This window comes from Schistocerca americana, chromosome 1, assembly GCF_021461395.2.
Source record: "Schistocerca americana isolate TAMUIC-IGC-003095 chromosome 1, iqSchAmer2.1, whole genome shotgun sequence".
NCBI lineage: Eukaryota > Metazoa > Arthropoda > Insecta > Orthoptera > Acrididae > Schistocerca > Schistocerca americana.
Window position 1 is genome coordinate 1087296160 of NC_060119.1, and position 26599 is coordinate 1087322758.

The following is a 26599-nucleotide window of genomic DNA, read 5'->3' on the forward strand; positions in this document are numbered from 1 at the left end:
ACCACTTAATTTTAATTCTGTTATTTTCTAAAACAAGTCGATTTTATTAATATTATTGCTTTTCAGAATTTGCACAGCATTTTATTTGTTAGCTAAAGAGAGAAATTACGTCATTGACCAGTGCGTGATGTAATCTTAATCGGCTTAGCTTCCGAGCAGATAACAGACGGCGAATTGCGTTCCCCCTTTTTACACTTAGGTAGTAGAAAGCAGCATCTATCTTGCATTTAATGGCGAAGCAGATCCACAAATAAATTAATTGTGCTATCAGATCTTAGAACGTTAATCTGAAGAACATTTTTTTGCATAAATACGTTCATGGAAGTTCAGAATGGCCTGCACAAGATTAATGGTAACGAGCAAATAGGACATGGAACTAGTCAAGGGGGTTTTAATTGGCAAAGTTTCCGAAGCCTCGACTGTTATATTTGGAGCAATACAAAGAAATTTATCAAATCAGAACATAACAAGCGAAATGTGGCAAGTACTTACGGATTGTAGTATTTTTAATTTATGATACGTTTACTACATTGTGCGTTTCCCTTGATATAATTGCATCTTAAGCCTGATGTCACCCTCCATCACGCACGTACTCTTTCGCAACACATCATCTACTTATAACGCCTTTTAATGCTTCCAGCCAGCACAAAACTTTGACCATAGGTACTATTTCTTCAAAATTACAGAGCTCCGTGCTCCCATATAACGACATTCCTTAAGACAGAACCAAGGTGTTAATATAACCTTCATTTATTTTAATTCTCCTTAGACGGTGGCCTCTAGTTTGCATAATTTTTATACAGGCGTTTACAAATTTCTATTTACATAAATTTCCATTACGTTGTATTGAATCATATAATTTACTTCAAATTATATGATCTACTGATTAGAAATACGAATACAACTTGCGTTACACATTATGCTACTTGTAAAATAAACATAACGTTCATCTGGCTCATTCGTAACGAATTTCATGTACAACCTAAAGCGGGTGTCAGACCCCCGTCTGCCATGTTTTCGGTGATTTTATTATGTTGATCCATGCGAATTACGGGAAATGGTACCTTTGAGAAGGGAACAGCCGATTTCCATTCTACCTTCGTCCAGTACGCATACGTACTGCGCTACAATGACCGCTTCGCAGTATGGACTTTTAACCCTTTCCTTTTTTCTTCTTCTGTCAAGTTATTCTTTTCTGACAAGTGTGCCCGCAACAGTAACGAAGTGGAAGTGCGAAGAGGATATGCAAAAGTGGATGTCAACTATGAGACAGTTAAGTCGATTAAGTACGTTCTTAAACATAATCACCATTGTTATTGTTACTTGTGATTTTTAATTGTGTTTAACGCATCGTATTTATCAAGGGCGGTGATCTAAATCAGCTGTTTATTTCACCTGCTAAACAATCTTTCCCGCATTGTCCTGGAGTGATTTAGGTCAACAATCGGAAGCCCAAATGTGGATAACCAAACAGGAGTTTCATTGTCTCTTGAATGTGAATGCAGGAAACAAAGAAAGAACAGGATTTAACGTGCAATCGAGGACCTGGTCATTACTGACGGAACACGACTGGAGGCGGAAATAGCGTGCGTTAATAGGATCCATTCCGGCATTTGCCGTAAGCGATTAGAGAAACGACGGAAAACTTTGGAAGTAGTGATAACAGGACGAAGATTTCAAACTAGCTATTCCTGAATGCCATTCCAGCGTCCTACGCTCTGTGCCGCCTCGCTCGACAAGACTCCTGCATTATTTCAGAGTGATTATTCAGTAGAGAAAGGAATTATGAAGTGCTGAGGTGTCCGTTTCGAGGCAGCAAAACCGGTTCGGAACCTTAACCCGTAACTGGTACACCTGGGTCCCAGGGACCCGAGCGAAATTTCTTTTTTCCAGCTCCGTGATGTGTGTGGTAGCACTGACTTCCCTCTCCCTGTACTCTCCTAACAATCAACTGGCTACCAGCCCACAACATTGTTGCAGGCGTTTCTTTGTTAGTTTTGTTTCTATAAAGGTGATCGGGTCCCGTGGACCCAGGTGTACCGTTAGTGAAAGTTTTCTTTTCGTGGCATTATTTCCGGTATCTTGGATTTACGGTGTAGTGCTTCAGAAAAATGAGCGAGGAAGATACTACAGATAATCTGAACGAACCATTGGACAGTGATATTGAAGACATAAGTGGAAGCGACAGTGACTATGAAATTAGTGAACATGAAACTGGAAGTGAATGGCTCTGAGCACTATGGGACTCAACATCTTAGGTCATAAGTCCCCTAGAACTTAGAACTACTTAAACCTAACTAACCTAAGGACATCACACACACCCATGCCCGAGGCAGGATTCGAACCTGCGACCGTAGCAGTCCCGCGGGTCCGGACTGCAGCGCCAGAACCGCACGAAACTGGAAGTGATGAAAGTGATGATGGAGACAGTAACAACGAACAATCTGGAACTAATTATATCTATGGAAGAAACAGATTCAAGTGGTCAACAACACCCAGCATACGTGGAAGAACCTCTCAAACCAACATCATTGCTCCAATTCACTTTCCTGGCATACGTAATGCAGCTAGACAGGTAACAGAAAAGACCCCTCTAGCATTTTGGGAACTACTTTTCAGCAAAGAAATGATTGCAGAGGTAGTACTCAGAACCAATGAAAAGATTATGTCATTGCCACCTGAGTCAAAAAAGAATTCTTTTTCAAATCTAACAGACAGTACTGAAATAAAAGCTGTCATAGGTCTTTGTTATTTGTGGGGAGCCTTCAAGTCAAACAACGAAGATCTGAATGGTTTATATGCTACAAACGGCACTGGTAGACCAATTTTTAGGGCAACTATGCCCTTGAAACGTTTGCTGTTTTTATTACGTTGCCTTCGTTTTGATGATGCAGCAACCCGTGACGCAAGGAAACTCACAGATAAACTGTACCACATCTCTTGGCTCTTCAATTCATTGATAGAAGCTTGTCAAGAAAACTATTCAGTCGGAGAGTACGTCACTGTTGACGAAATGCTTGTAGGATTCCGTGGTAGATGTCCATTTAGGATGTACATTCCATCCAAGCCACGGAAATACGGTATAAAAATATTTATTCTAGCTGATGCCAAAATGCACTACTGTTTGAATGCAGAGATATATTCGGGAAAATCAGCTGTAGCCATCCCGCGCCGTGTCCTCTTACCAACAGCTGTTGTCATGCGGTTGGTTGAACCAATCAAGGGAAGTAACAGAAATGTGACAGGGGACAACTGGTTCTCAAGTGTGGAGTTGGTCAATGAGTTGTCGAACTGTAATTTGACTTATATTGGCACCATGAGAAAGAACAAGGCTGAGCTACCACCAAGCTTTTCAACAGCAAAGGGCAGAAATGTGTCTTCTTCAATCTACGGATACTCTGGTTCTGTAACAATACTTTCACACGTCCCCAAAAAGAACAAGGTTGTCAACCTGATATCGACAATGCACCATGGAGAATGTATGGTGGAAAATAAGCCTGAAATAATCCATGACTACAATAAAACAAAAGGTGGAGTTGACGCACTTGACGAAAAGACGCATAATTACACGACTTCTAGAAGAACAAGGCGGTGGCCTATGGCAGTCTTCTACACTATGCTAGATATAGCAGGTGTAAATGCTTTTGTTTTGTACCATGGGAAAGAAGATACTGATGATGTGACACGCAGAGAATTCCTCATTGAACTAGGTACACAACTCATAAGTGATTGTATGAAAAGAAGATTGGATTCTCCATTTTTGAGAAAAGATATCCGAAATTCCATTTGTGATATTCTAGGCATGACCCCCTCCAAGGCATCAGGAACATCCCAGGTTCACAGTGAAGCTGGTGCTACTAAATCGAAGAGGAAAAGATGCTCAGTGTGCCCATCTAAAAAAGACAGGAAAGCATCCCGGGCGTGTGCCAGATGTCGAACACCATTATGTTTGGAATGTTCCACTGCTTTATGTCCAAACTGTTTCGGTAGTCTGGATGAATGAAATAACTGAAATGGACTGGTGAAGATGCTGTATAATTGAAACCTAATATTTTGTCATAATTTCTGCTATTTTCAAAGATCACATAGTCATTTAGCTGAGAAATGTACTAAAATTTATCCAAAAGTTGTGCCTGCAGAAATTTTTATATTGATTTTGAACTTTTCTTCTGGCTTACTGTTGTGAAGCATAGTACATTTTGTGTTTAAACGTGAAGTTTCAGTTGTCTATCTTACTATTTGTAACTGATGTGCAGGACTTTCCAAAAGTATATTTTTCACATTTCGTATTTTATGCAGTTTATTGTCCTTTTTTGTAACATCTTTAAGGTATGACCATAAATGAGGAATGTGGTTTTAAAACATTAGTAACAAAACATTAATAAAAGTTTCATATTTAAATTTCATTTAAATGTGTTTTTTTTACCAAAATATACTCAAAACTTGGGTGGGTCCCGAGGACCCAGATGTACCTTATGTGTTACAATTTATAGGTGTACCAGTTACGGGTTAAAAGAGGAATCAATTGAAAAATGAGCAGTGCCGTACATGTTTTCATTTGCAAAAAATTACACCCTACAACTGACTGTAGGAATATACCTCAAGTGTGAGAATTTATGATCATTTATTAAAATACGGCAATCTGCAGGACTACAGAACAAATAAAGGGAGACAATATAGCCAGTAATTTGCCAAGACACATACTTATAGTCATACATAGGCTCAGCCGGACACGTGACCGTGTGTAGGATCATCTTTTGCTGCTGTTGGACAGCGTTAATATTCAGGCAAATTCTCCACCAAGCTCCAATAGACGTTTTTTTCGTGAAAAATGGTGGGTATACGTAGCTGCCCGTAACGTAAACTGACGCTTTTCTTCACGCCAAAGATATTCCATAGGATTCAAGTGGGAGCTATGTGTAGGCCAGCCCAATAAATCTGATTTTTTTTTTATTAGGACCATGATGCAGCACTTCGTTTGTGGGCGGAAGCAAATCGACTTGCTATACGTCCCCCTCTCAACCGTCCTTAGTGCCCCCCCCCCCTCTCTCTCTCTCTCTCTCTTCGTCTTCCCCTGTCTTACACACACACACAAGTATCGTATACGTTGTCGATTGTTCGTCAGTTTCATTTTGCTTCTTAATATTTTAACGAAGTTCATGGATATCAAACGGAATATTATTAATATCATATCAACCGTATTGACGGGAGAGAGACAGAAAAAATATTCAGGGAACAATTTTACAATTCGTCACGAGTTTGCATAGTTAGCTTAATGTTGTCACAGAAATGTCCAACAAATTCCCGTGCGACACGCTACTAGATAGGCGTTGTGCCGTGCTCTCAAAATGTTAAGATAGCTCGCGTTCCCGTTTGACTCAAGAAACGCATTACTTATCCAACTTAACTCCCGTAATGGCTATTCAGTGTGACTCAAGAGACGCATTACTTAATCCAACTTAACTCCCATAAGTACGACGGTACATTGTGAGAAATTACGACTTATGCTGAGGTATCAACAATCGTATGCCGAGGTTATCAACAATCGTTGCTTCCGCTTGCAGTCGCCGACAGTACGGTGGAGGTTGAGGAACTGGAGGAGGAGATTGTTGTTTAACGTCCCGTCGACAACGAGGTCATTAGAGACGAAGCACAAGCACGGATTAGTGAAGGATGGGGAAGGAAATCGGCCGTGCCTTTTCAAAGGAACCATCCATTTACCTGAAGTTATCTAGGGAAATCAAGGAAAACCTAAATCAGGACGGCCGGTCGCGGGATTGAACCGTCGTTCTCCCGAATGCGAGTCCAGTGTGCTAATCACGTTGAAGGATTGAATTTGGTGCGCTTTGTAACCCTCACCACACACACGACATGCGGAGTTCAAATACTGAAGAAAGATGTAGATGTTCTGCCTTCCTCGACAATCTGACACGTATCTTATACGAAGAGAGCAGGCAGTATTTCGTAGATGTATACTGCGCACGCCTAAGCACTGACAAAAAAGAAGTATCGATTCGTGTTAATTTTGAGAGATAGTGTTCTCTTTATATTGGAAAGTTATCATATTCGAGCTTATAATCGCAGAAATGGCATGCTTTTGTGATGAGAACGTGGATTAGCGTGGAACTCGGAACAGTGTATCGACATTTAGCAGAAACCTTAAACTTCCTGTGATAGTATTAGGTTGGTACATAAGTTCGTAGCGTTTTTCCTTTAGCTTAACAATACAATAGCTATACATAACAGAGTCTTTAGTCATCAATAATGCATTCTCCTTCACTGTTTACAATAGTCTGCCAACGCTGGGGTAACATTTCGATTCTGTGACTAGAAATCACGTGTTCTTGAGGCGAAGAATTCCTCAAGCCATGCTCGGAGCGCATTTTCATCCGGAAGGGTAGTGCTTCGAAGGTTATTTGGCAGAGAGAGGAAAAGGTGAAAATCTGAGTGGCTCGATCAGGTGAATAAGGCGGGTGCGGAATGCCTCCCCGGCTCATTTCGTATATACGTGCATGCGGTACACATACACCCTATTTTTTAATCTTCCTCATTGCATGCAAATGTCGCACGATGGTGGAATGATCTGAGTTCATCACATTTGCCAGTTCTCGAGTGTACTGAGAGTGGATAACTGTGGATGATTGCGTTTAAACGATCTTCTTCAATCCCCGAAGGTCTTCCTGAACGTTGAGAATCACTAATTTAAAAACGATCTCCTTGAAAGGAGAAAAACATTTTCTTGCCGTGCTCTGCCCATTGGCGTTATCCCCACACACGGTGCTAATGTTTCTGGCTGCCTCCGCTGTTCTCACACCTCTATCGAACTCAAACAGAAGAATGCGCCGGAAATGTTCCGAATTCTCCACTTGGAATTCCATTTTCTAGCGCCCACAGCGCCACTCGCTATCCTCAAGTGACAAAACGACAATATGTAAAGTCAAATAGCAACAGTGAACGACAAATACAAAATGACGATAGATAAATAAACCCGTAGCAACCGCAATACAAACATGCAAAACAAAAACGCTACGAACTCATACACCAACCTAATATTTTTCGGTGAAGGTCCTTTGTACTACCACACGAACGAAAACGACCACGAGTTAGGTTGGTTGATTGACTGGGGGAGGAGACCAAACAGCGAGGTCATCGGTCTCGTGAGGTTAGGCCGTGCCCTTTCAAAAAGACCACCCCGGCATTTGCCTGAAGCGATTTAAGGAAATCACAGAAAACCTCAATTAGGATGGCCTGACTCGGGTTTGAAACGTTGTCCTCCCGAATGCGAGTCCGGTATGCTAACCCACGAATTAGGTCCTGCAATACTCAGTTGCGGAAACGAAACGTCCCTTTACATCATATTCACAGTTGTGGCCTTCAGTCCGAAGACTGGTTTGAAGCAGCTCTCCTCGCAATTCTATCTTTTGCAAGCCTCATCATCTCCGAGCAACTAATGCAACCCACATCCACTTCATCTGCTTACTGTCTTCATCCTATTCGTCCCTTGGTCTCTCTCTACTATTTTTACCGTGCACTCTTGCCTCCAATATTAAATTGGTGAAACTATGATGTCTCAGAATGTATCCTGTCAATCGATCCTTTCTTGTAATTAGCTTGTGCCATAATTTTTTTTTCCAATTCGATAGACTACGCCCTCAAAAGGTATTGGATCTACCCATCTAATCTTCAGTATTCTTCGTAAACAACATTTCCAAAGCTTCTTTTCTCTTTTTGGATATTGACATTATATTTCGTAAATCCGCCACGCAAACGAGCACACACACACACACACACACACACACACACACACACACACCAGGGTTGCCAAATTGTTTTTCGAACATGACGTTTTGAACTGAACAAAATCAGGATTTTCAGCGTGTTTCTTTTAACGTCTTTTTCAAAGAGACACGCTAAACTATGAAAGGCATACAGCACATCTTTACGTTTATGAAGCCATGTTTTCTTGGCACTGGTACCTCATTACTTTTCGCTGACCGGTGAATCCAACTGTAAAAATGCTTCACCATCAGTAACAATAACCAATTGTTTCGATAGATTCTGACTCGCTACTGAATTCGACTACTGAATTCGACGTTAAGCTAGCCTACTGCAAGACCTGCGTCCTCTCGTGCGTGGTGAACAAGCCGCAGCTGCTTGTGTAAGCAGAAGTCAGCGGTAAAAATCGATTGAATGAGGCTCGCTGTCGAAACTGAACCGTCATATGTATTGGTATTTTTAAAAAAGATCTAGACTGCAGCGATTACATACACTTATCAGAAGTAAAGGAAACAGTCGAAATGAAGTGAAAAAGCACACAACAATGGCTACCTCACACAGTAGTGTCAGCTATGTATTTGGCTGCAGCCAGAAACTAATGACTGTCGGCCGCAGCGTACAACGACTTACGTCTAGGTAGTTGATCGGCCAATTCAAAATTGAGACTCTGAATGACTGCAAGCAAGGACTTGCCGGGATTTTGTCAAAGGGGAGGGGCTCCATTTGTACATAATTTGCTTTTGGGAGGCCGTCATACAAATAGTATTTGGTTTATAAAATTGAGCAAGAAAAGATTTTCTTAAAAAAACTATAACATACAGTCTCATGTTCTCTGAGGGCAATAAGATTTTGCCATTTGGGCTCCTGGTGACAGATATTTGAGCAAATATTTTTAAAGAAATGCAGCCATCGGTGTTTGGGAGATATTTTTGTTGAATGACGCGTTTTTTGGGCGACACAGGCATATCCAAGTGTATTTTTATGCAGAGATTTTAATTTAATGCTATTTTTAATTACGTTTACCGCTCCGCTGTCCTGTGAAATATGAAATATTGCACCCCGAATGATCTATCAGTCTCCAAATAACGACTCCAGTGCTAATATCAAACTGCTATAGATAGATAATTAGGCTGTTGTAGCAGCGCGTACATATTTCTAACTTACCATAACGCTAGTGGACGTTCAAAATCGTGATTGCATTCTTTCTCTGCGTAGTCCACTGATGAATTTTTCTCGGGTTATCAGCCGAGTGGTGGCGTCGTCTTGTCGCAACGTTTCAATGAGTTTCGTACCCATCATCTTCTGCCGAAGATGACTTCGCCAGAAGATGATGGGTATGAAACTCATTGAAACGTTGCGACAAGACGACGCCACCACTCGGCTGATAACCAGAGAAAAATTCATCAGATTCAAAATCGATTTTCCTCTTCGTTCTTGTTACAAATTTACCGGTAATTAGGAACTGTCACAGCAGTACACAGCACAAAAACAATAAACGACAGCATTTACATTAAAATCAGCTGCAAATAAGAGCTAAAGTGATTAAAAAAACAGCAAATGAGCTCAAGTAAGGCCAAAAGTGTACAGTAGTTTGTCGTGGCTGCAAATAAGAGCTAAAGTGATTAAAAAAACAGCAAATGAGCTCAAGTAAGGCCAAAAGTGTACAGTAGTTTGTCGTGGCTAAAGTAGGTGTGGACGATAGCGGATGGTGCTGTCGATGTGTCGGGGGTGTAAATGTATAGATGGCCAAGTGTACTATCGGTAGTGCATATCCCTTTTTCGTCGTAAAACATTTTCTATAACAAAACAATCCGAACCGCATAAAGAAGTTTATTTATTTACTGGTGACCAGTTTCGACCACTGTTCTGGTCATCATCAGACCGCTTTCTCCATGGAAGTCCACTGAAGCTGGCGAGAAGCCGGCGCCACTCTAGGAGGTACATAACCATATATACCGCCTACAGTGGCGCTGGTTCAAATGTCTCTGAGCACTATGGGACTTAACTTCTGAGGTTATCAGTCCCCTAGAACTTAGAACTACTTAAACCTAACGTAAGGACATCTCGCACATCCAATCCTGAGGCAGGATTCGAACGTGCGACCGTATCGGTTGCGCGGTTCCAGACTGTAGCGCCTAGAACCGCTCGGCTACCCCGGCCGGCCAGAGTGGCGCTGGCTTCTCGCCAGCGTCAGCGGACTTCCATGGAGTAAGCGGTCTGATTATGACCAGAACAGTGGCCGAAAGCGGTCACCAGTAAATAACTAAACGTCTTTATGCTAAGTAAACATCTTTATGCGGTTGGGACTGTTTTATTGTAAAATATTTTAACATTTGTTATAACCACTGACTTTCCAATAGAAACAAGGTAAAATGTTTCAAAATTTTTAAAAATATTTTTCAGTTTCACTACGCAGCAGCCAGGTCGTGAGTAATTTCATTTAGGTGATAAGAGGGAGGGGATGGGAGCGATCCGGCTCTTGGACGCCCCCTCCCCTTTTGGTTTCGTCCTTGATGCAAGTCGTTAAGGACTAAGACCTGCATTTTTAAGTTCAGTTAGATTTATAGAAGTGCCACTTAACTCGGATAATGAACAGACTATACTGTGTGAAATACTATCCGTTTCGGTGTAATCGAGATTTTTATGTATTCCGACAAGGTTTAATCGGGAGTCGGGTTTTCAGCGGAAAAATAGACAGTGCTGCCCTATCTCGGTACCCGGCAACCTGACTGACACACACACACACACACACACACACACACACACACACACACAAATTCAGAGATCTGAACTCACACACGAGCGAAACAGAAGCCAGTTTGTCGCAGCCTTCGTTCCACGGTGAACGCAGAAAGTTTGATTTCGGCGGTGCCGCGCTACGGAATACCTTGTAAGTGAAGATCCATCACGCGGCCGGCGTATTCTAGGACGCTGTCCACCTACGCCGAGAGAGGAAAAAAAGGAACAGTTGCGAATCGATAGGCGGGCCCGGGTGCCGCCTCGCGCACCTGCCATTGGCGGGGCGGGGGCCGGCGCCGGCGCCCATTGGATCATCCTGATCCGGCGCCGCCATTGGATAATCCGGAGATTGCGCAAATCCCGCGGCGGGCCGGCGCACGGCGTCGCGAGCCGCGGCGGCGCCTGGCGGCGGTGGCGCGTCGCGTCTGCGCCCGCTGCCGGGCCCGCCTCCACCGCCGCCTCCACGCTGGGCAGGGCCGCCTCCGCACAACATGGGCGGCAGTCTGCCCAGCCGGCGTTCGACATAGCAGGGAAAAGACGAATGTTGGCCCATGTGTAGATCGTAGGCTCGGCATAAATTACAACTTGATACGTCGAATTGCTTTCTACACTGAGGTGACAAAACTCATGGCATACTGACATGCACGTATACATGGCAGTAGTATCGCGTACACAATGTATAAAAGGGCAGTGCATCGGCGGATGTATCATTTGCACTCAGGTGATTCGTTTGAAAGGATTTCCGACGTGATTGTCTCCGATGACGACAATTAAAAAACTTAGAACGCGGAATGGTAGTTGGAACTAGACACATGGGACATTCCATTTCGGAAATCGCTAGGGAATTCTGTATTCCTAGATCCACAATATCAAGAACGCGCCGAGAATATCAGGCATCACCTTTCACCACAGAAAACACAGTGGCCGACGTCTTTCACTTAACGACCGAGAGCAGCGGCGTTTGCATAGAGTTGTTAGTGGTAACAGACAAGCAACACTGCTTGAAACAATCTATGTGGGACATGCGACGAAGGTATCCGTCAAGACAATGCGGCGCATTTGGTGTTGGTTGGCTATGGCAGCGGACGACCGATGCGAGTGCCTTTGCTAAAGGTCCGGCAGCGCCTCTCCTGGGCTCGTGACCATATCTTCTGGACCCTAGACAATACTGGAAAACCGTGGCCTGGTCAGATGAGTCCTGATTGCAGGTGGTAAGAGCTGATGGTAGGGTTCTAGTGCGATGCAGAGCCCGCGAAGCCATGCACTGAAGTTGTCAAGAACGCATTGTGCAAGCTGGTAGTGGCTCCATAATGGTTGTGGGCTATGTTTACGTGGAATTGATTTTGTCCCCTGGTCTAAATTAAGCGATCATTGATTGGAAATGGTTATGTTCTGGTACTTCCAGAGCATTTGCAGCCATTAATGGACTTCATGTTCCCATGACCATGAGCCGTGTCACTGGGCCACAATTGTTTGCGACTGATTTGAAGAACATATGGACAGTTTGAGCAAATGATTTGGCCACCCAGATCGCCCGACAAGACTGCCATCGATCATTTATGGGACACAATCGAGAGGTCAATTGGTGCACAAAATCCTGCACCGGCAATGCTTTCGCAATTATGGACTCAGCATTTCTGCAGGGGACTTCCAACGTCTTGTTGAGCCCATGCCACGTGGAATTGATGCACAACGCCTGACTAAATGAGGCGACATTTGGAGGTACCCCATTACTCTTCTCACCTGAGTGTGTAACATACGTCTGTGGTGTTTCTTTATTGTAACAATCGAATTTAAGTCTCTACTCGGGCCATTTTCAAAGCAGTAATCAGCTGCCTATTCTGTTAAGTGCAACCCTTTGTCGTAAGGTTGAAATGTTTCATTGCAGTAAGAGTGCAGAAAATCTAAGTCTTCACTACTTAAAATACAATACGAAACTTCGTAATGGCAACACAGATGCTGTCTCTCCTCGATTTTCTTCCTACTTAAAGATCTGTGCCTGGACATTGGTTTCTTAAAGTAGTAACTCTAAAATGAAAAATGTTCTTTTTATTTAAAAAATTACAATTCGGTATTTTAAGTAACATTTCAATCTGGTAAGTTATTGTTGCTGTTGTGGTCTTCAGTCAAGAGACTAGTTTGATGCAGCTCTTCATGCTACTCTGTCCTGTGCAAGCTTGTTTATCTCCCAGTATCTACTGCAACCTACTTCCTTCTGAATCTGCTTTGTCTCCCTCTACGATTTGTATCCTTCACGCTGCCCTCCAGTACTAAATTGATGATCCTTTGATGCCTCAGAATATGTCCTACCGGCCGATTCCTTCTTCTAGTCAAGTTGTGCCACAAATTTCTCTTCTCCCAAATTCTATTCAATACCTCCTCCTTAGTTATGTGATCTACCCATCTAATCTTTATCATTTTACTGTAGCACCACATTTCGAAAGCTTCTATTCTCTTCTTGTCTAAACTATTTATCGTCCACGTTTCACTTTCATACATGGCTACACTCCATGCAAATACTTTCAGAAACGCCTTCCCGACACTTAAATCTATACTCGATCTTAACAAATTTCTCTTCTTCAGAAACGCTTTCCTTGCCATTGCCAGTCTACATTTTATACCCCCTCTACTTCCACCATCATCAGTTATTTTGTTCCCCAAATAGCAAAACTCATTTACTACTTTAAGCGTCTCATTTCCTAGTCTATTCCCTCAGCATCACCCGATTTAATTCGACTACATTCCATTTTCCTCGTTTTGCTTTTGTTGATGTTCATCTTATATCCTCCTTTCAAGACACTGTCCATTCTGTTCAACTGCTCTTCGAGGTCCTTTGCTCTCTCTGACAGAATTACAATGTCATCGGTGAACCTCAAAGTTTTTATTTCTATTCCTATTCCGAATGTTTATTTCGTTTCCTTTACTCCTTGCTCAATATACAGATTGAATAACATCGGGGAGAGGCTACAACCCTGTCTCACTCCCTTCCCAACCACTGCTTCCCTTTCATGCCCCTCGACTCTTATAACTGCTATCTATATGGAATTTAAATAAAAGTAAAAAAGCTATTCTACTTCCGAGATTCAAATCATCGAGTTTAAGATTATAATACGATATTGCAGAGCTCGTGTTGTTACAAGTGTGATGCATGTATACGCAGTTGAGAATATGGTCAACCATCAGCTCAGTAATGGAATGACAATGAAAATTTGTGCCGGACCGCGACTCGGACCCGGTTTTCCCGCTTCACGCGAGAGCTCACCTTAACCTCTTTGGCTGTCCTTTCACGACTCACGGCCAGACCCAGATTTTGATATGTCGTCGTTCTTGTGTAACAACCTGTATTCGTACACACATTATGGAACCCCCATACAGGGGAGGACACTTTCAATTAAAGTCGTTATCTGGTATAGGCGGGTAAATATGATATTGCAATGCCTATGTTGTCAAGAAGTGCGATGCAATGTTCCTCCAAACATGCACTGCGATATCGTGTTTATCCAAGGATACCAGGCGACGACTTTCAGTTAAAATGTCTTTCCCGCGACGGAAATTAAAAAAAAAAAAAAAAAAAAAAGGTTAAAATGGCTCTGAGCACTATGGGACAACATCTGAGGTCATCAGTCCCCAAGAACTTAAAACTGCTTAAACCTAACTAATCGCAGCACATCACACACATCCATGCCCTAGGCAGGATTCGAAACTGCGACGGTAGCAGTCACGCGGTTCCGGACAGAAGCACCTAGAACCGCTCAGACACCGCGGCCCGCACGGAAATTACATAATGTGTGTAGGAACACAGCCTGTGGCACAGGAACGACGATGAATCGAAGTTGGGATCTGGCCGTGAGTCGTGAAAGGTATCCAAATCGGTTAAGGTGAGCGCTCGTGTAAAGTGGAAAATCGGTTTTCGAGTCCCGGCCCGGCAAAAATTTCCACTGTCGCCTTTTCCTTATACAGCTGGTGGTCCACGTTCACAGGAACAAATATAGAATAAGGTGCTCCTGTGAAAGTGAACGCATTATGCAGGTCTTGGAGTCACTAACGTCCATCTAGAAAGTATTTACTGAGGTTAACGAAGGCGATGTTGGCCTGATGTACTAGACGATGCCCTTTAGTTACACTGTCTAATGGATCGTCGTAAGGAATACCAAATTAAGATCAGCCTGAAGATGCCTAAATAGGGTGAAACGCATAGTTGATAAATAAAAAAAACTAAAATTGCATCCAAGACTGTTTTCAAATATTACTATTAATTACTGGTTTGCTGAGTCATGCCACAGATGCATTGGAAGAATTTTATCCATAAAGCTCTGAAGACGCCAGGTAGGTGCGAGATGTATCACACAGTCAGCGTAACAGCTTTTGCATCCAAGCTGCTGATAACGATAGTATACAGAAGAACAGAATTGAAAATTGAGGAGCCGTTTGATAACGATCATTTTGGCTTTAGGATAGGTAAAGGCACCAGAGAGGCAGTTCTGTTTGATGGTGGAATCAAGACTTTAAAAAAATTAAGACACTCTAGACCTAGACCTAGAAAAAGGGGCTAGACAGGGATGTGGTCTTTCGCCCCTACTGTACAATCTATACATCGCAGAAGCAGTGGCGGAAGTAAAACAAAGTCCCAAGAACGGGATTATAATTAAAGGTGAAAGGATGTCAAACATAAGATTCCCTGATGATATTGCCATCCTCAGCGAAGGTGAAGAAGAATTACAGGATCTGTTATACGGAATGAACAGTTTAGTGAGTACAGAAAATGGATTGAGAGTAAATCGAAAAAAGACAAAATTAATGAATAGTTGCGGAAATATGAATAGCGAGAAACTTAATACCAACTGGTTCAAATGTCTATAAGCACTATGAGACTTAACATCTGAGGTCATCGGTCCCCTAGACCTTAGAACTACTTAAAACTAACTAACCTAAGGACATCGCACACATCCTTGCCCGAGGCAGGATTGCATCCTGCTACCGTTGCGGTCGCGCGGTTCCAGACTGAAGCGCCTAGAACCGCTCGGCCACACCGGCCGGCGTTTTTAATACCAAAATCGGTGATCATGAAGTAGTCGAAGTTACGGAATTGTGCTACCTTGGAAACAAGATAACCCGTGGCGGACGTAGCAAGGCGGACATAACACGTTCCAGATGTACGAATTGGCATAGGCTTTGCCGATTGTATTGTGATTATCGTTAACTTAACTGTAACAAATTATATGCTACAAATTTTGACAGGTATACTAATCAAACTTAGGATGACGATAAAAAAAAGAGAAAAACTAAAACCATGGACATATAAAAAAGATACTCTACGAAAATTATATTAACGAGTTTTGTTATTCGGGCACAACAGTAACGGATGTTAAACAAGAATTACACCGGCGAAACAAGCTTCTCAAAGCAAAGTAAATCTGGTGAGAATCACAGCTTTTATACACAAACAAAGAAAAAATGAGTTACAATAAATTTGTTTAGGCCTTTTTAATCTATGCGTGCGAATTGTAGTTACTTGAAAAACATGAAAGAAATTGGAAATAATACTGATGCCGATAAAGAGAAAAACATCAAGAGCATTCCGGAAGGAAAATGCAGTGGACAAGTACTGTCGAGAAAAGTTAAAAATAGAGAAGATTCAGACTTACTATACATGTAAGTCGTTATAAAGGCTTCGCGAAGGACGTCTTTGAGAGAAAGCTTCTAATAAAAACAGCGAGGGGGATTAAGAAGAAAACATCACTCCTACCAAGTGTAATCGTGGGATGAATTGTGGCATCTGGAACCGACTGACAAAAATGGCAAGAGAAGCAAAAAACAGCTGCAGAAATAAGATAACGGCGATTTAGAAAGTGATGTGTTGGTTTGATAGAGCACCAGTACATAGTGATGATTCCCCATATCAGCCATGTCTGATGTTATTTAACGATGGCGTCCACGAGCCCCATGGGAAACGAACCCCGTTCTCCGTGGAAAACTGCCTTCAGCGCAGCAGTAATCTACCGAGAAGGACTGCGATCCGCAAAACTTTTTGTTATGCAGTTTTCGATGCTGGGCAGGTCGGGTCGTGCAGGTGATCACGCCATACCATGGATTGAAGAAAGTTGTTCACGAGACGTACCCTGCAGGGTCGAGTGTTGTGGTTGTCTTCAACGAGATCGCCACGCAGCCGACAGGCACAACTACATACACCATACGCTCAAAAGCCTGGACAACCCTATTATGTAGTAACTGCCCACTGTATGTCACAAGAGGCGAACCCGCCGGTATAAAAGGAGGCGGTACGTATTGTGGTGTCAATACAGAAGCTGTAACACCAGAATGGGCCGGTCGTGAGAGCTGAGCGTCTTTGAACATGACTTGATGTCACCTGAGTAACAGATTTTCAAGAGCATTTCAGCCTTTCTAAAGCTACCGAAGTCGACTGTTGATGAGGTGACTGTGAAGTGGAAACACAAAGAAACAAGCACAGCTAAGGCAAGACCAGGTGAACCTCATATACTGATGTACAGGGCCGTCGAACTTTGCGGACGGTGATGTTAAAAATCGCATCAAATCAGCAGAAGGACTCAGTCGTGAGTTCCTAAGTGTTTGCAGACCAGCTAGCACATTGACTGTGCGTGCGGAGTTGAAAAAGAACGGGGTGCCGTGGTCGAGGAGCTCATTGTAAGCCACACATTCCTATAGTCAGCACTAAGCGAAGCGTGAGGTAGGTAAAGAACGACGCCACTGGACAGTGGGTCACTTGGAACGAGTGATTCGCACTGGCGAATCACGTTAAACCAGGTGGCAGTCAGATGGAAGGAAAGGTTTGGGTATGACGAATGCACTTAGAACGTTACCTGTCATCATATTTAGTGCCAACAGTGAAGTATAGAGGAGGTAGTGTTACGGTATGGAGGTAATTTTCGTGGTTAGGTCCCCATTTTGCACTTAATAAAAATCTAAACGGGGAAGGTTTTGAACACATTTTACAGTATTGTGTTATTGCGTGCAGTAGAGGAACAGTTCTGAGACGATGATTCAGTATAAAGATGCACTCCGATATGAAGTAGTATGTGTGAGGCAGTGGTTTGTGAACAACACATTCGTGAAATGGACTGGTCTGCTATAAGTCCTGACCAGAACCCAGTGGAACGCGTATGGGATGAGTTTGAACGTCGGCTTCCCCCCGGTCCCCGGACCTGTGCGTCCAACATCATTGCCTTCTCTAGCTCCAGTTCTAGAAAAAGAATGAACGGCCATTCCCTACAGACATTGACACGTCATTGAAAGTGTCTCGAGCAGAGCTCAAGCCGCCATAATGGCCCTTACTGATGCCCTCTAATTAAGTTCACGGATTCTTTTGATCGCTGGACCGAGTGGCCGAGCGGTTCTAGGCGCTACAGTCTGGAGCCGCGCGACCGCTACGGTCGCAGGTTCGAATCCTGCCTCGGGCATGGATGTGTGTGATGTCCTCAGGTTAGTTAGGTTTAAGTAGTTCTAAGTTCTAGGGGACTGATGACGTCAGAAGTTAAGTCCCGTAGTGCTCAGAGCAATTTTTTTACTTTTGATCAGACAGGTTACATAAACGTGCCCCAAACGGTTTTTTTCGTTCAAGATCTCACACCACCTGATACTCATTTCCGACTATTCGTGGTTCTTCACCTTTATATATTCCACGTTGGGTCTTGCCACGTCGTTGAAGTTAGAACTTCAGATAGTAAAGGTTTGAGCGGTGTCTTTTGGTTTTGTGACCATCTCACATTTTACTGGGGTTATATCGGTAGAACTCATACGAACAGAAACCATAATTGATTTGTCTTCATAGTGGTAAATTTGTTAATGTCATAAAGAAATTTACACATCAATAAAAACCGCTTTCAGAAACAAAAATCTTATTTCTGTTAGCTAAGTGATGTTCGAGTAGTGGGGGCGCATTTTAAATTGCAGGCAGTTGCCGTTTACAATTTAGGCGCACAGCTTTGTGTCTGTAAATATGAAATAATTTATTTATTAATTATAACGACAGAGAACATTTAAATCGCGTTTCTCTGTCTGTAGAATACTTGTATAAATTGTTTCTTTTGAAACTTCATGTTGTCACCGCGCGTCCATAAAATTGCGGATGTTCAGCCGTAACCGCACTTCAGTCTTCTGGTAAAATTTCGGTTGGAAACGATTCACCCATCTTCGGAGCGAACCGCAGAAATTGACGGTATAGCGTTCCCGTCCACATTATATAGCCGGTAAGGCCAGCCAATTGTGCAAGCGTACTCGGAAATTCATACCACATTGGCAGAGACATATGCTTCAGTGGAGCCCTGTCTGAAGGATGTTTAGTCACAAATTCTGGTCGACAGACTGTTGCTAGTCACAAATTCTGTTCCACAGTGTTGCGTGTGAGAGCTCGCTCCGAAGATGGCTGAACAGTCTGCAATCGAAATACCAACAGAAGACAAAGTTTTTTTACGACTGAATTACAAATTGTTATGGATCAAAATTGTTTTTTCTTTGTAAAAATGAGTTCTCGTCACGTAAATATAGCATTTTGGCAGACGGCGATTCTTGTAAGTACGTACCTCCAATAGCCGTTTGTTTCGGAGTTAGAACAGCTTAGCACGTGGCGCTGCTGCTTTGTCATGGGAACGCTGTGGTGCTGCAGGGTGCCCCCGAGCTACGTCTACCCGTCGCCTTACCTGAGCGCGGCCGCCGCAGCCGGAGGCCCCGGGAGCTTGGTGCCGCTGCCGCCCGCGGCGCCACTGTCGCACGCGGCCGCCGTGGCTGCCGCCTCGCAGTTCTACGAGTACCAGAACGCCGCCGCAGCGGCTGCGGCCGCAGCCGCCGCCGCATCCTACCCTGGACAGTACCCCAACGGCTTCGACACCTACCCGTACACCAGCGCCGCCGGTAAGTCTGGTCTACCTGCACGGAGCTGCACCGAGAAGGTGTCTGGCTCTCCGTTTAGGGAAGGTCGTAGAGTCACGTGCGATAACTACACTAGTTGGCCATTAAAATTGCTACGCCAAGAAGAAATGCAGATGATAAACGGGTATTCTTTGGACAAATATATTACACTACAACTGACATGTGATTACATTTTCACGCAATTTGGTTGCATAGATCCTGAGAAATCAGTACCCAGAAAAACCACCTCTGGCCGTAATAACGGCCTTGATACGACTGGGCATTGAGTCAGACAGAGCTTGGATAGCGTGTACAGGTACAGCTGCCCATGCACCTTCAACACGATACCACAGTTCATCAAGTGGCTATTGTGACGAGCCAGTTGCCCGGCCACCATTCACCAGACGATTTCAATTGGTGAGAGATCTGGAGAATGTGCTGGCCAGGGCAGCAGTCGAACATTTTCTGTATCCAGAAAGGCCCGTACAGGACCTGCAACATGCGGTCGTGCATTATCATGCTGGAATGTAGCGTTTCGCAGGGATCGAATGAAGGGTAGAGCCACGGGTCGTAACACATCTGAAATGTAACGTCCACTGTTCAAAGTGCCGTCAATGCGAACAAGAGGTGGCCGAGACGTGTAACCAATGGCACCCCGTACCATTACGCCGGGTGATACACCAATATGGCGATGACGAATACACGCTTCCAATGTGCGTTCACCGATGTCGCCAAACACGGATGCGACCGTCATGATACTGTAAACAGAACCTGGATTCATGCGAAAAAATGACGTTTTGCCATTCGTGCACCATGGTTCGTCGTTGAATACACCATCGCAGGCGCTCCTGTCTGTAATGCAGCGTCAAGGGTAACCGCAGCCACGGCCTCCGAGCTGATAGTCCATGCTGCTGCAAACGTCGTCGAACTGTTCGTGCAGATGGTTGTTGTCTTGCAAACGTCCCCATCTTTTGACTTAGGGATCGAGACGTGGCTGCACGATCCGTTAAGCCATGTGGATAAGATGTCTGTCATCTCGACTGCTAGTGATACGAGGCCGTTGGGATCCAGCGCGGCGTTCCGTATTACCCTCCTGAACCCACCGATTCCATCTTCGCTACCAGTCATTGGATCTCGACCAACGCGAGCAACAATGTCGTGATAGGATAAACCGCAATTGCGATAGGCTACAATCCGACCTTTATCAAAGTCGGAAACGTGATTGTACGCATTTTTCTTCGCTACACGAGGCATCACAACAACGTTTCACCGGGCAACGCCGGTCAACTGCTGTTTGTGTATGAGAAATCTGTTGGAAACTTCCCTCATGTCAGCACGTTGTAGGTGTCGCCACCGGCGCAACCTTGTGTGAATGCTCTGAAAAGCTAATCATTTGCATATGACAGCATCTTCTTCCTGTCGGTTAAATTTCGCGTCTGTAGCACGTCATCTTCGTGGTGTAGCAAATTTTAATGGCCAGTAGTGTATTTTGGCATTCGACGCCGACGCCCTAGTCCAGTTCGTAGTCTCACCATCAAGCATTTTTTGATAGTGAGGCACTAAAAAGGTTATTTTCTATGTATCCGCGTTGGACCCTGAAGCATTTGACCCAACTCGCAGCCTCACCATAAAGGTTCGTAGGATGGTATGGTAGTGCTATCGCGTTTCGATGTATTTTCAAAGGCCTCGTCAGATCTGGTTCTACTATCTGCAGTTCGCAGTCCTTAGTGGAATGGAAGTTTTGCCCGAGCACTTCAGTAATCTCCCCTTAAAAGCACTAACGGAAATATAAGTGACAAATCTTTATCTTGTTGTATCCTCGTCGCCACTATCCCATCCTCGTCACCGTAAGTAAAGAACCTATTAATCCACGTGTGCATTTATTTTTGCAGAAAGAGGATGCTGGCAACCCATAAGAGCATCCTCTTCTTTGCTTCCTTGCCGTACAAGAAGACTCAACAGATCTACGAGGGTCACTCCAAAAGAAATGCACACTATTTTTGTAAAAATACAGTTTTTATTCTGCATGTGTGAACGTTTTACAGTGTGTAGATACATCCTTCCCGCTTGTTTTCAAACTTAGCTCAACTTGTTCCTGTGAGTGGCGCCTTCACAACATGTCCTCAAGATGGCTGCTAAATTTGACGTTCGTCAGAAGCAACGTGCTGTCATAGAATTCCTGTGGTGTGAAAACGAGACAGTGGGAAACATCCACAAAAGGTTGAAAAAGATGTCGATCGCAGTACAGTTAGTCGGTGGACAAGCAGGTTACGTGATGAAAGCGGGCACGGCAATACTGAGGATTGTTCTCGCAGCGGCAGGCCTCGTACTGCACACACTCCAGACAATGTGCAGAGAGTTAACGAATTGGTGACTGCTGACAGACGCATCACAGTGAACGAATTGTCACGCTACTTTGGGATAGGGGAAGGAAGTGTTTGCAGAATAATGAAAGTGTTGGCGTTAAAAAAGGTTTGTGCTAGGTGGGTTCCCACGATGTTGACAGTGGCTCACAAAGAAACAAGAAAAACGGTATTCAGCGAACTTTTGGAACAGTACGAGAATGGTGGAGATAAATTTCTTGGAAGAATTGTGACAGGTGATGAAACATGGCTCCATCATTTTTCACCAGAGACGAAGAGGCAATCAATGGAGCGACATCATGCAAATTCACTCAAGAAAGAAAAAACTCAAAACCACACCTTCTGCTGGAAAAGTTATGGCTACGGTGTTTCTCGATTCCGAAGGACTCTTGCTTGTGGACATCGTGCCAAGTGGAACCACCATAAATTCTGATGCATATGTGACGACACTGAAGTAACTTCAAGCTCGACTGAGTCGTGTTCGACAACGTCGGCAAAAGCAGGACGTTTTGCTGTTGCACGACAACGCACGGCCACATGTCAGTCAAAAAACCACGGAAGCGATCACAAAACTCGGATGGACAGCACTGAAACACCCGCCTTACCGTCCTGACTTGGCTTCATGTGACTGATATCTCTTTGGGAAACTGAAATACTCTCTTCGTGGAGCAAGGTTTGAAGATGACGACTTCCTTGTGCACGCTGCAAATAGTGGCTCCTACAGGTCAGTCCAGAATTTTACCGTGCGGGTGTACAGGCGCTGGTTCCAAGATGGCGTAAGGCAGTTGAGAGGGATGGAAATAATGTGGAGAAATGAAAATATTTTTCCTAAAGGATGTATCTACACACTGTAAAACTTTCTAACATGTAGAATAAAAGATGGATTTAAAAAAAAATTGTGTGCATTTCTTTTGGAGTGACCCTCGTAGTAAGGTATATCGTGAGCTGATGATTGATTGAATGATGTCAATGAAACAGAGGCGCTCCTACTACGGTCCCAACTGACTAATGGGCAGAGCTATTGTTGCCATGAAGCAGAATATATATCTGCAGGATTGTCTGCATCTTTTCATTGATACGGTCTCCCTTTTCGTTCAATACAAAGCTGTCACCCTTCTCTACCTCAAGATGTTGATGCTGTAACCGTTTGGCAGCACAATTTTGTATGTCTGGGGGTCTGGGAGGGTAGCACCGTTTCCGTTCCACATGTTTAATCAAGTCAGTAGCGACCGTTACTGAAGATTGTTCAGTAAGTACAAATCACCAACGAAACATTACGTGGGTCCAAATCAAATATCGTACCGTCAGATTTTGGTAGGAGAATCACACAGTAGTCGAAATAAATGTTGTGTATTGCCGAATCTTTAATACTGAAGATTGTGATCCAGAAACACGTTACGATATCAATACATTGATGTGCTTGTAATGTAATTCTAGCCGAAACATCCCATGTTCCTACCGTGAGGGGCAGTATGTGCTGTGTGTGTGGCAACGACGTCACCTGTAAACGTTGTAGTACTTGTGCTGTGTTTAATTATGAGAGTTGTGTCGCTTAGGATGGTTCACACAACAATAAAATTCCATCAGAGGCTCCATATAGCGACTCTAATGAGGTAGGGCATGAGACAGGTGGACGCCACAGCGAATGTCGCTGTGAATCGAAGTAATGTCTCTAGAGAGAATCTCAAACAAGTTTCTAGCTACAGGATCAGTTGAGGATCCTCAGAAGTGGCCGCAGATAAAAGCAACAGATGTGCAGGATCAATACCTACACTCATGCTCATAAATTGAGGATAACTACAGAACGTGATGCCACACAACGTGGCACTACACAAAACTGGCGCTGATAGCACAGGTACATAGGGAACACACACGACACAGATCTGTAAGTCCACGGTATTGGTGATAAGTTGAGAAAACCCGCCCGAAACACATCTTCTACAAAACGCCACTGTTTCCTGTTCATGTACCCCGAGATCAATATGGGATATGATCACCATGCACACGTACACAGGCCACAGAACGGGTTGGCGTTCTTTGGATCAGGTGGTCGAGCAGCTACTGTGGTATAGCCTCCCATTCTTACACCAGTGCCTGTCGGAGCTCCTGAAGTGTCTTAGGGGTTTGAAGACGTGCAGCGATACGTGCCCGATGGGGTTTAGGTCTGGAGAACAGGCAGGTCGCTCCATTCGCCTGATATCATCTGTTTCAAGGTACTCCTGCACGATGGCAGCTCCGTGGGGCCGTGCTTTATCACTCATCAGGAGGAAGGTGGGACCCACTGCACCCCTGAAAACGCGGACATACTGGTGCAAACTGACGTCCCGATACACAGTTCCTCTGTCAAAGACATGCGGGGGTGTACGTGCACCAATCATAATCCCACCTCACACCATCAAACCACGACATCCATACAGGTCCCATTCAAGGGCATTAAGGGGTTGGTATTTGGTTCCTGATTCACGCCAGATGAAAACCCGGCGAGAATCACTGTTCAGACTATACCTGGACTCGTCCGTGAACATAACCTGGGACCACTGTTCCAATGACCATGTACTGTGTTCTTGACACCAGGCTTTACGGGTTCTCCTGTGACCAGAGGTCAGTGGAATGCATCTTGTAGGTCTCTGGGCGAATAAATCATGTATGTTCAGTTGTCTGTAGACTGTGTGTCTGGAGACAACTCTTCCAGTGGCTGCGGTAAGGTCCCGAGCAAGGCTACCTGCAGTACTCCGTGGCCGTCTGCGGGCACTGATGGTGAGATATCGGTCTTCTTGTGGTGTTGTACACTGTGGACGTCTCGTACTGTAGCGCCTGCACACGTTTCCTGTCTGCTGGAATCGTTGCCGTAATCTTGAGATCACACTTTGTGACACACGGAGGGCCCGTGCTACGACCTGCTGTGTTTGACCAGCCTCCAGTCGCCCTAGTATTCTATCCCTCAAAACGTCATAAATATGTGTTCTTTGAGCCATTTTCAACACAGAGTCACCATTAGCACGTCTGAAAACGTCTGCACACTTACTCGCTGCACCGTACTCTGACATGCACCCACACGACCGCAGGTCAAAGGCACCGCATGGTCATACCCCGAAGTGATTTAAACCGGCAAACTGCCCACCAGAGCGTTGTTTCATCATGTATCAGCATTATGTATAATTTATGAGCATGAGTGTGCATATAACAGCACGCAGAAACCCTCAACACAATGCTACAGCTTTAAGGGTGTAGTTCCACACAGCTACAAGAGTGCAGGTGTCAACACAAATGATATGAAATAGGCTCTATGGGAAGGATGACGAGCCAGAAGACCACTCAAGGTTCCTCTTCTGAATCGGGTTCGGAGGTGGGCTCGTATTGCACTTGCCCAAAACCACTCTTTGTGGACTTGAAGGCAACGAGGAAAGTGTTTACACCCTAACGGTATCTAGACCATCACTCTTATCAAGGCTGTCTAGTCATGTTTTGGGGTTGGAACGTGTATGGCTGCAGCACACCTCTTGTGCCTATAGATGGGAATATGATTGGTGTGAAGCATCGGGATGACTTCCTTGCAGGCACTGTGGTGCCATTCAGTGACCATATTGGAGCGAGATTCACGCTAATGGACGACGGTGAACGCTCCCATCGTCACAATCTTGTGAACATGTTCCCAATGGAGCATAGATCGGTCGGTTGGAATGGCCTCATATTTTCCAGATCTGAGCATTATTCGGAGTGCCTGGATCATGCCTAAACGAGCTGTGATCGTCCTGCCCCACCAGAGACCTTACATACCATCATCGAGGCCGATGTAGAGGAATGGGACAATATGTCTAACCACATTGAAAAGGTCTCCCATTACGATGAGGGCTAATTAGTTTATAAACAATGTGTTATACAAGATGACGGTGAGAAGAAACTACAGTGTTTGCTGTGGAATCTTTTCCAAGGATTTTTTTGTGTTTATCAAGCTTCGTTATTTTCTGTTTGTTATGACTTTACCTGACATAACAGAATTAGTTTTGTTTACTAATATGTCTAGTATCGACATTAAATCAATATGCAACTTTTTATTTTAACCACTTTACTATTTGACCCTCCTGATCAACATTAATCTGTGCATGCACGGCGAGGAAATGTCTAGCAAGCATGCAGAGCCTGTAGGTCCCCCTATAAATGGCTGGGTGAGTCAGTTCAGAGGTCGTGGGAAGGCAACATCATACCATTCCCAACAGGACTATTAGTAGTAAACCACTGCGGTGAACAGACTAACCTTCATGTTCATCACAGATGTATGTTTTTTTAGAACACCATCAGCGCAACGACAGCAAAATTCTTTCGATACCTTCAAGGCATTTGCTATAGTCCACTAGCATGTCACCTTCAGTTTTGTTCGTTTTCCAGAACGCAATCCAGCAGAGAAGAGATCATCTTGAGAGCGTTTCATAGTCACGTCTCAACTATCTGGCGACTTTTTCAAATTACAAAGACACACATGCCGCACTGTAATAACTATATCGTCGAGAATACGGTTGGACAATGTTTCTTTCCTTACAGGTAACGAATATTGTTGATTTTTCGCATTTCTGCTTGAAACGAACCATCAACTGACAGGTGTTGTTGGATTTTTTAAAGTGAAGAGAGCAAGTGGACAATTAGCATCACACAGTTACTCAGCACATTGCTCTATACGGTCAGTTGACTTCCAAAGATGAGCCTTCAGAAATTTTAAATGTTAGGTGAACCGCCTTGTCCAGAAAAAATTAGTTCAGAGCAACAATCACAGAACATCTTTGTCTATAAGATGTGTCCCTTTCAGTTACACATCCATTTGGAAACAGGTAAAAATCTGACGG

The 26599-nt window shown here is 44.0% G+C and overlaps 1 protein-coding gene across 1 annotated transcript in view; it reads left to right on the forward strand.

Moving 5' to 3' along the window:
* The window catches only part of LOC124617826 (RNA-binding protein 24-B-like), a 349098-nt gene that overhangs the window by 312834 nt on the left and 9665 nt on the right, over nucleotides 1-26599 (forward strand). Inside the window, exon 4 of the mRNA XM_047145296.1 lies at nucleotides 19157-19401. Within this exon, the coding sequence (XP_047001252.1) occupies nucleotides 19157-19401 (245 nt within the window). The remainder of the gene's footprint in view (nucleotides 1-19156; nucleotides 19402-26599) is intronic.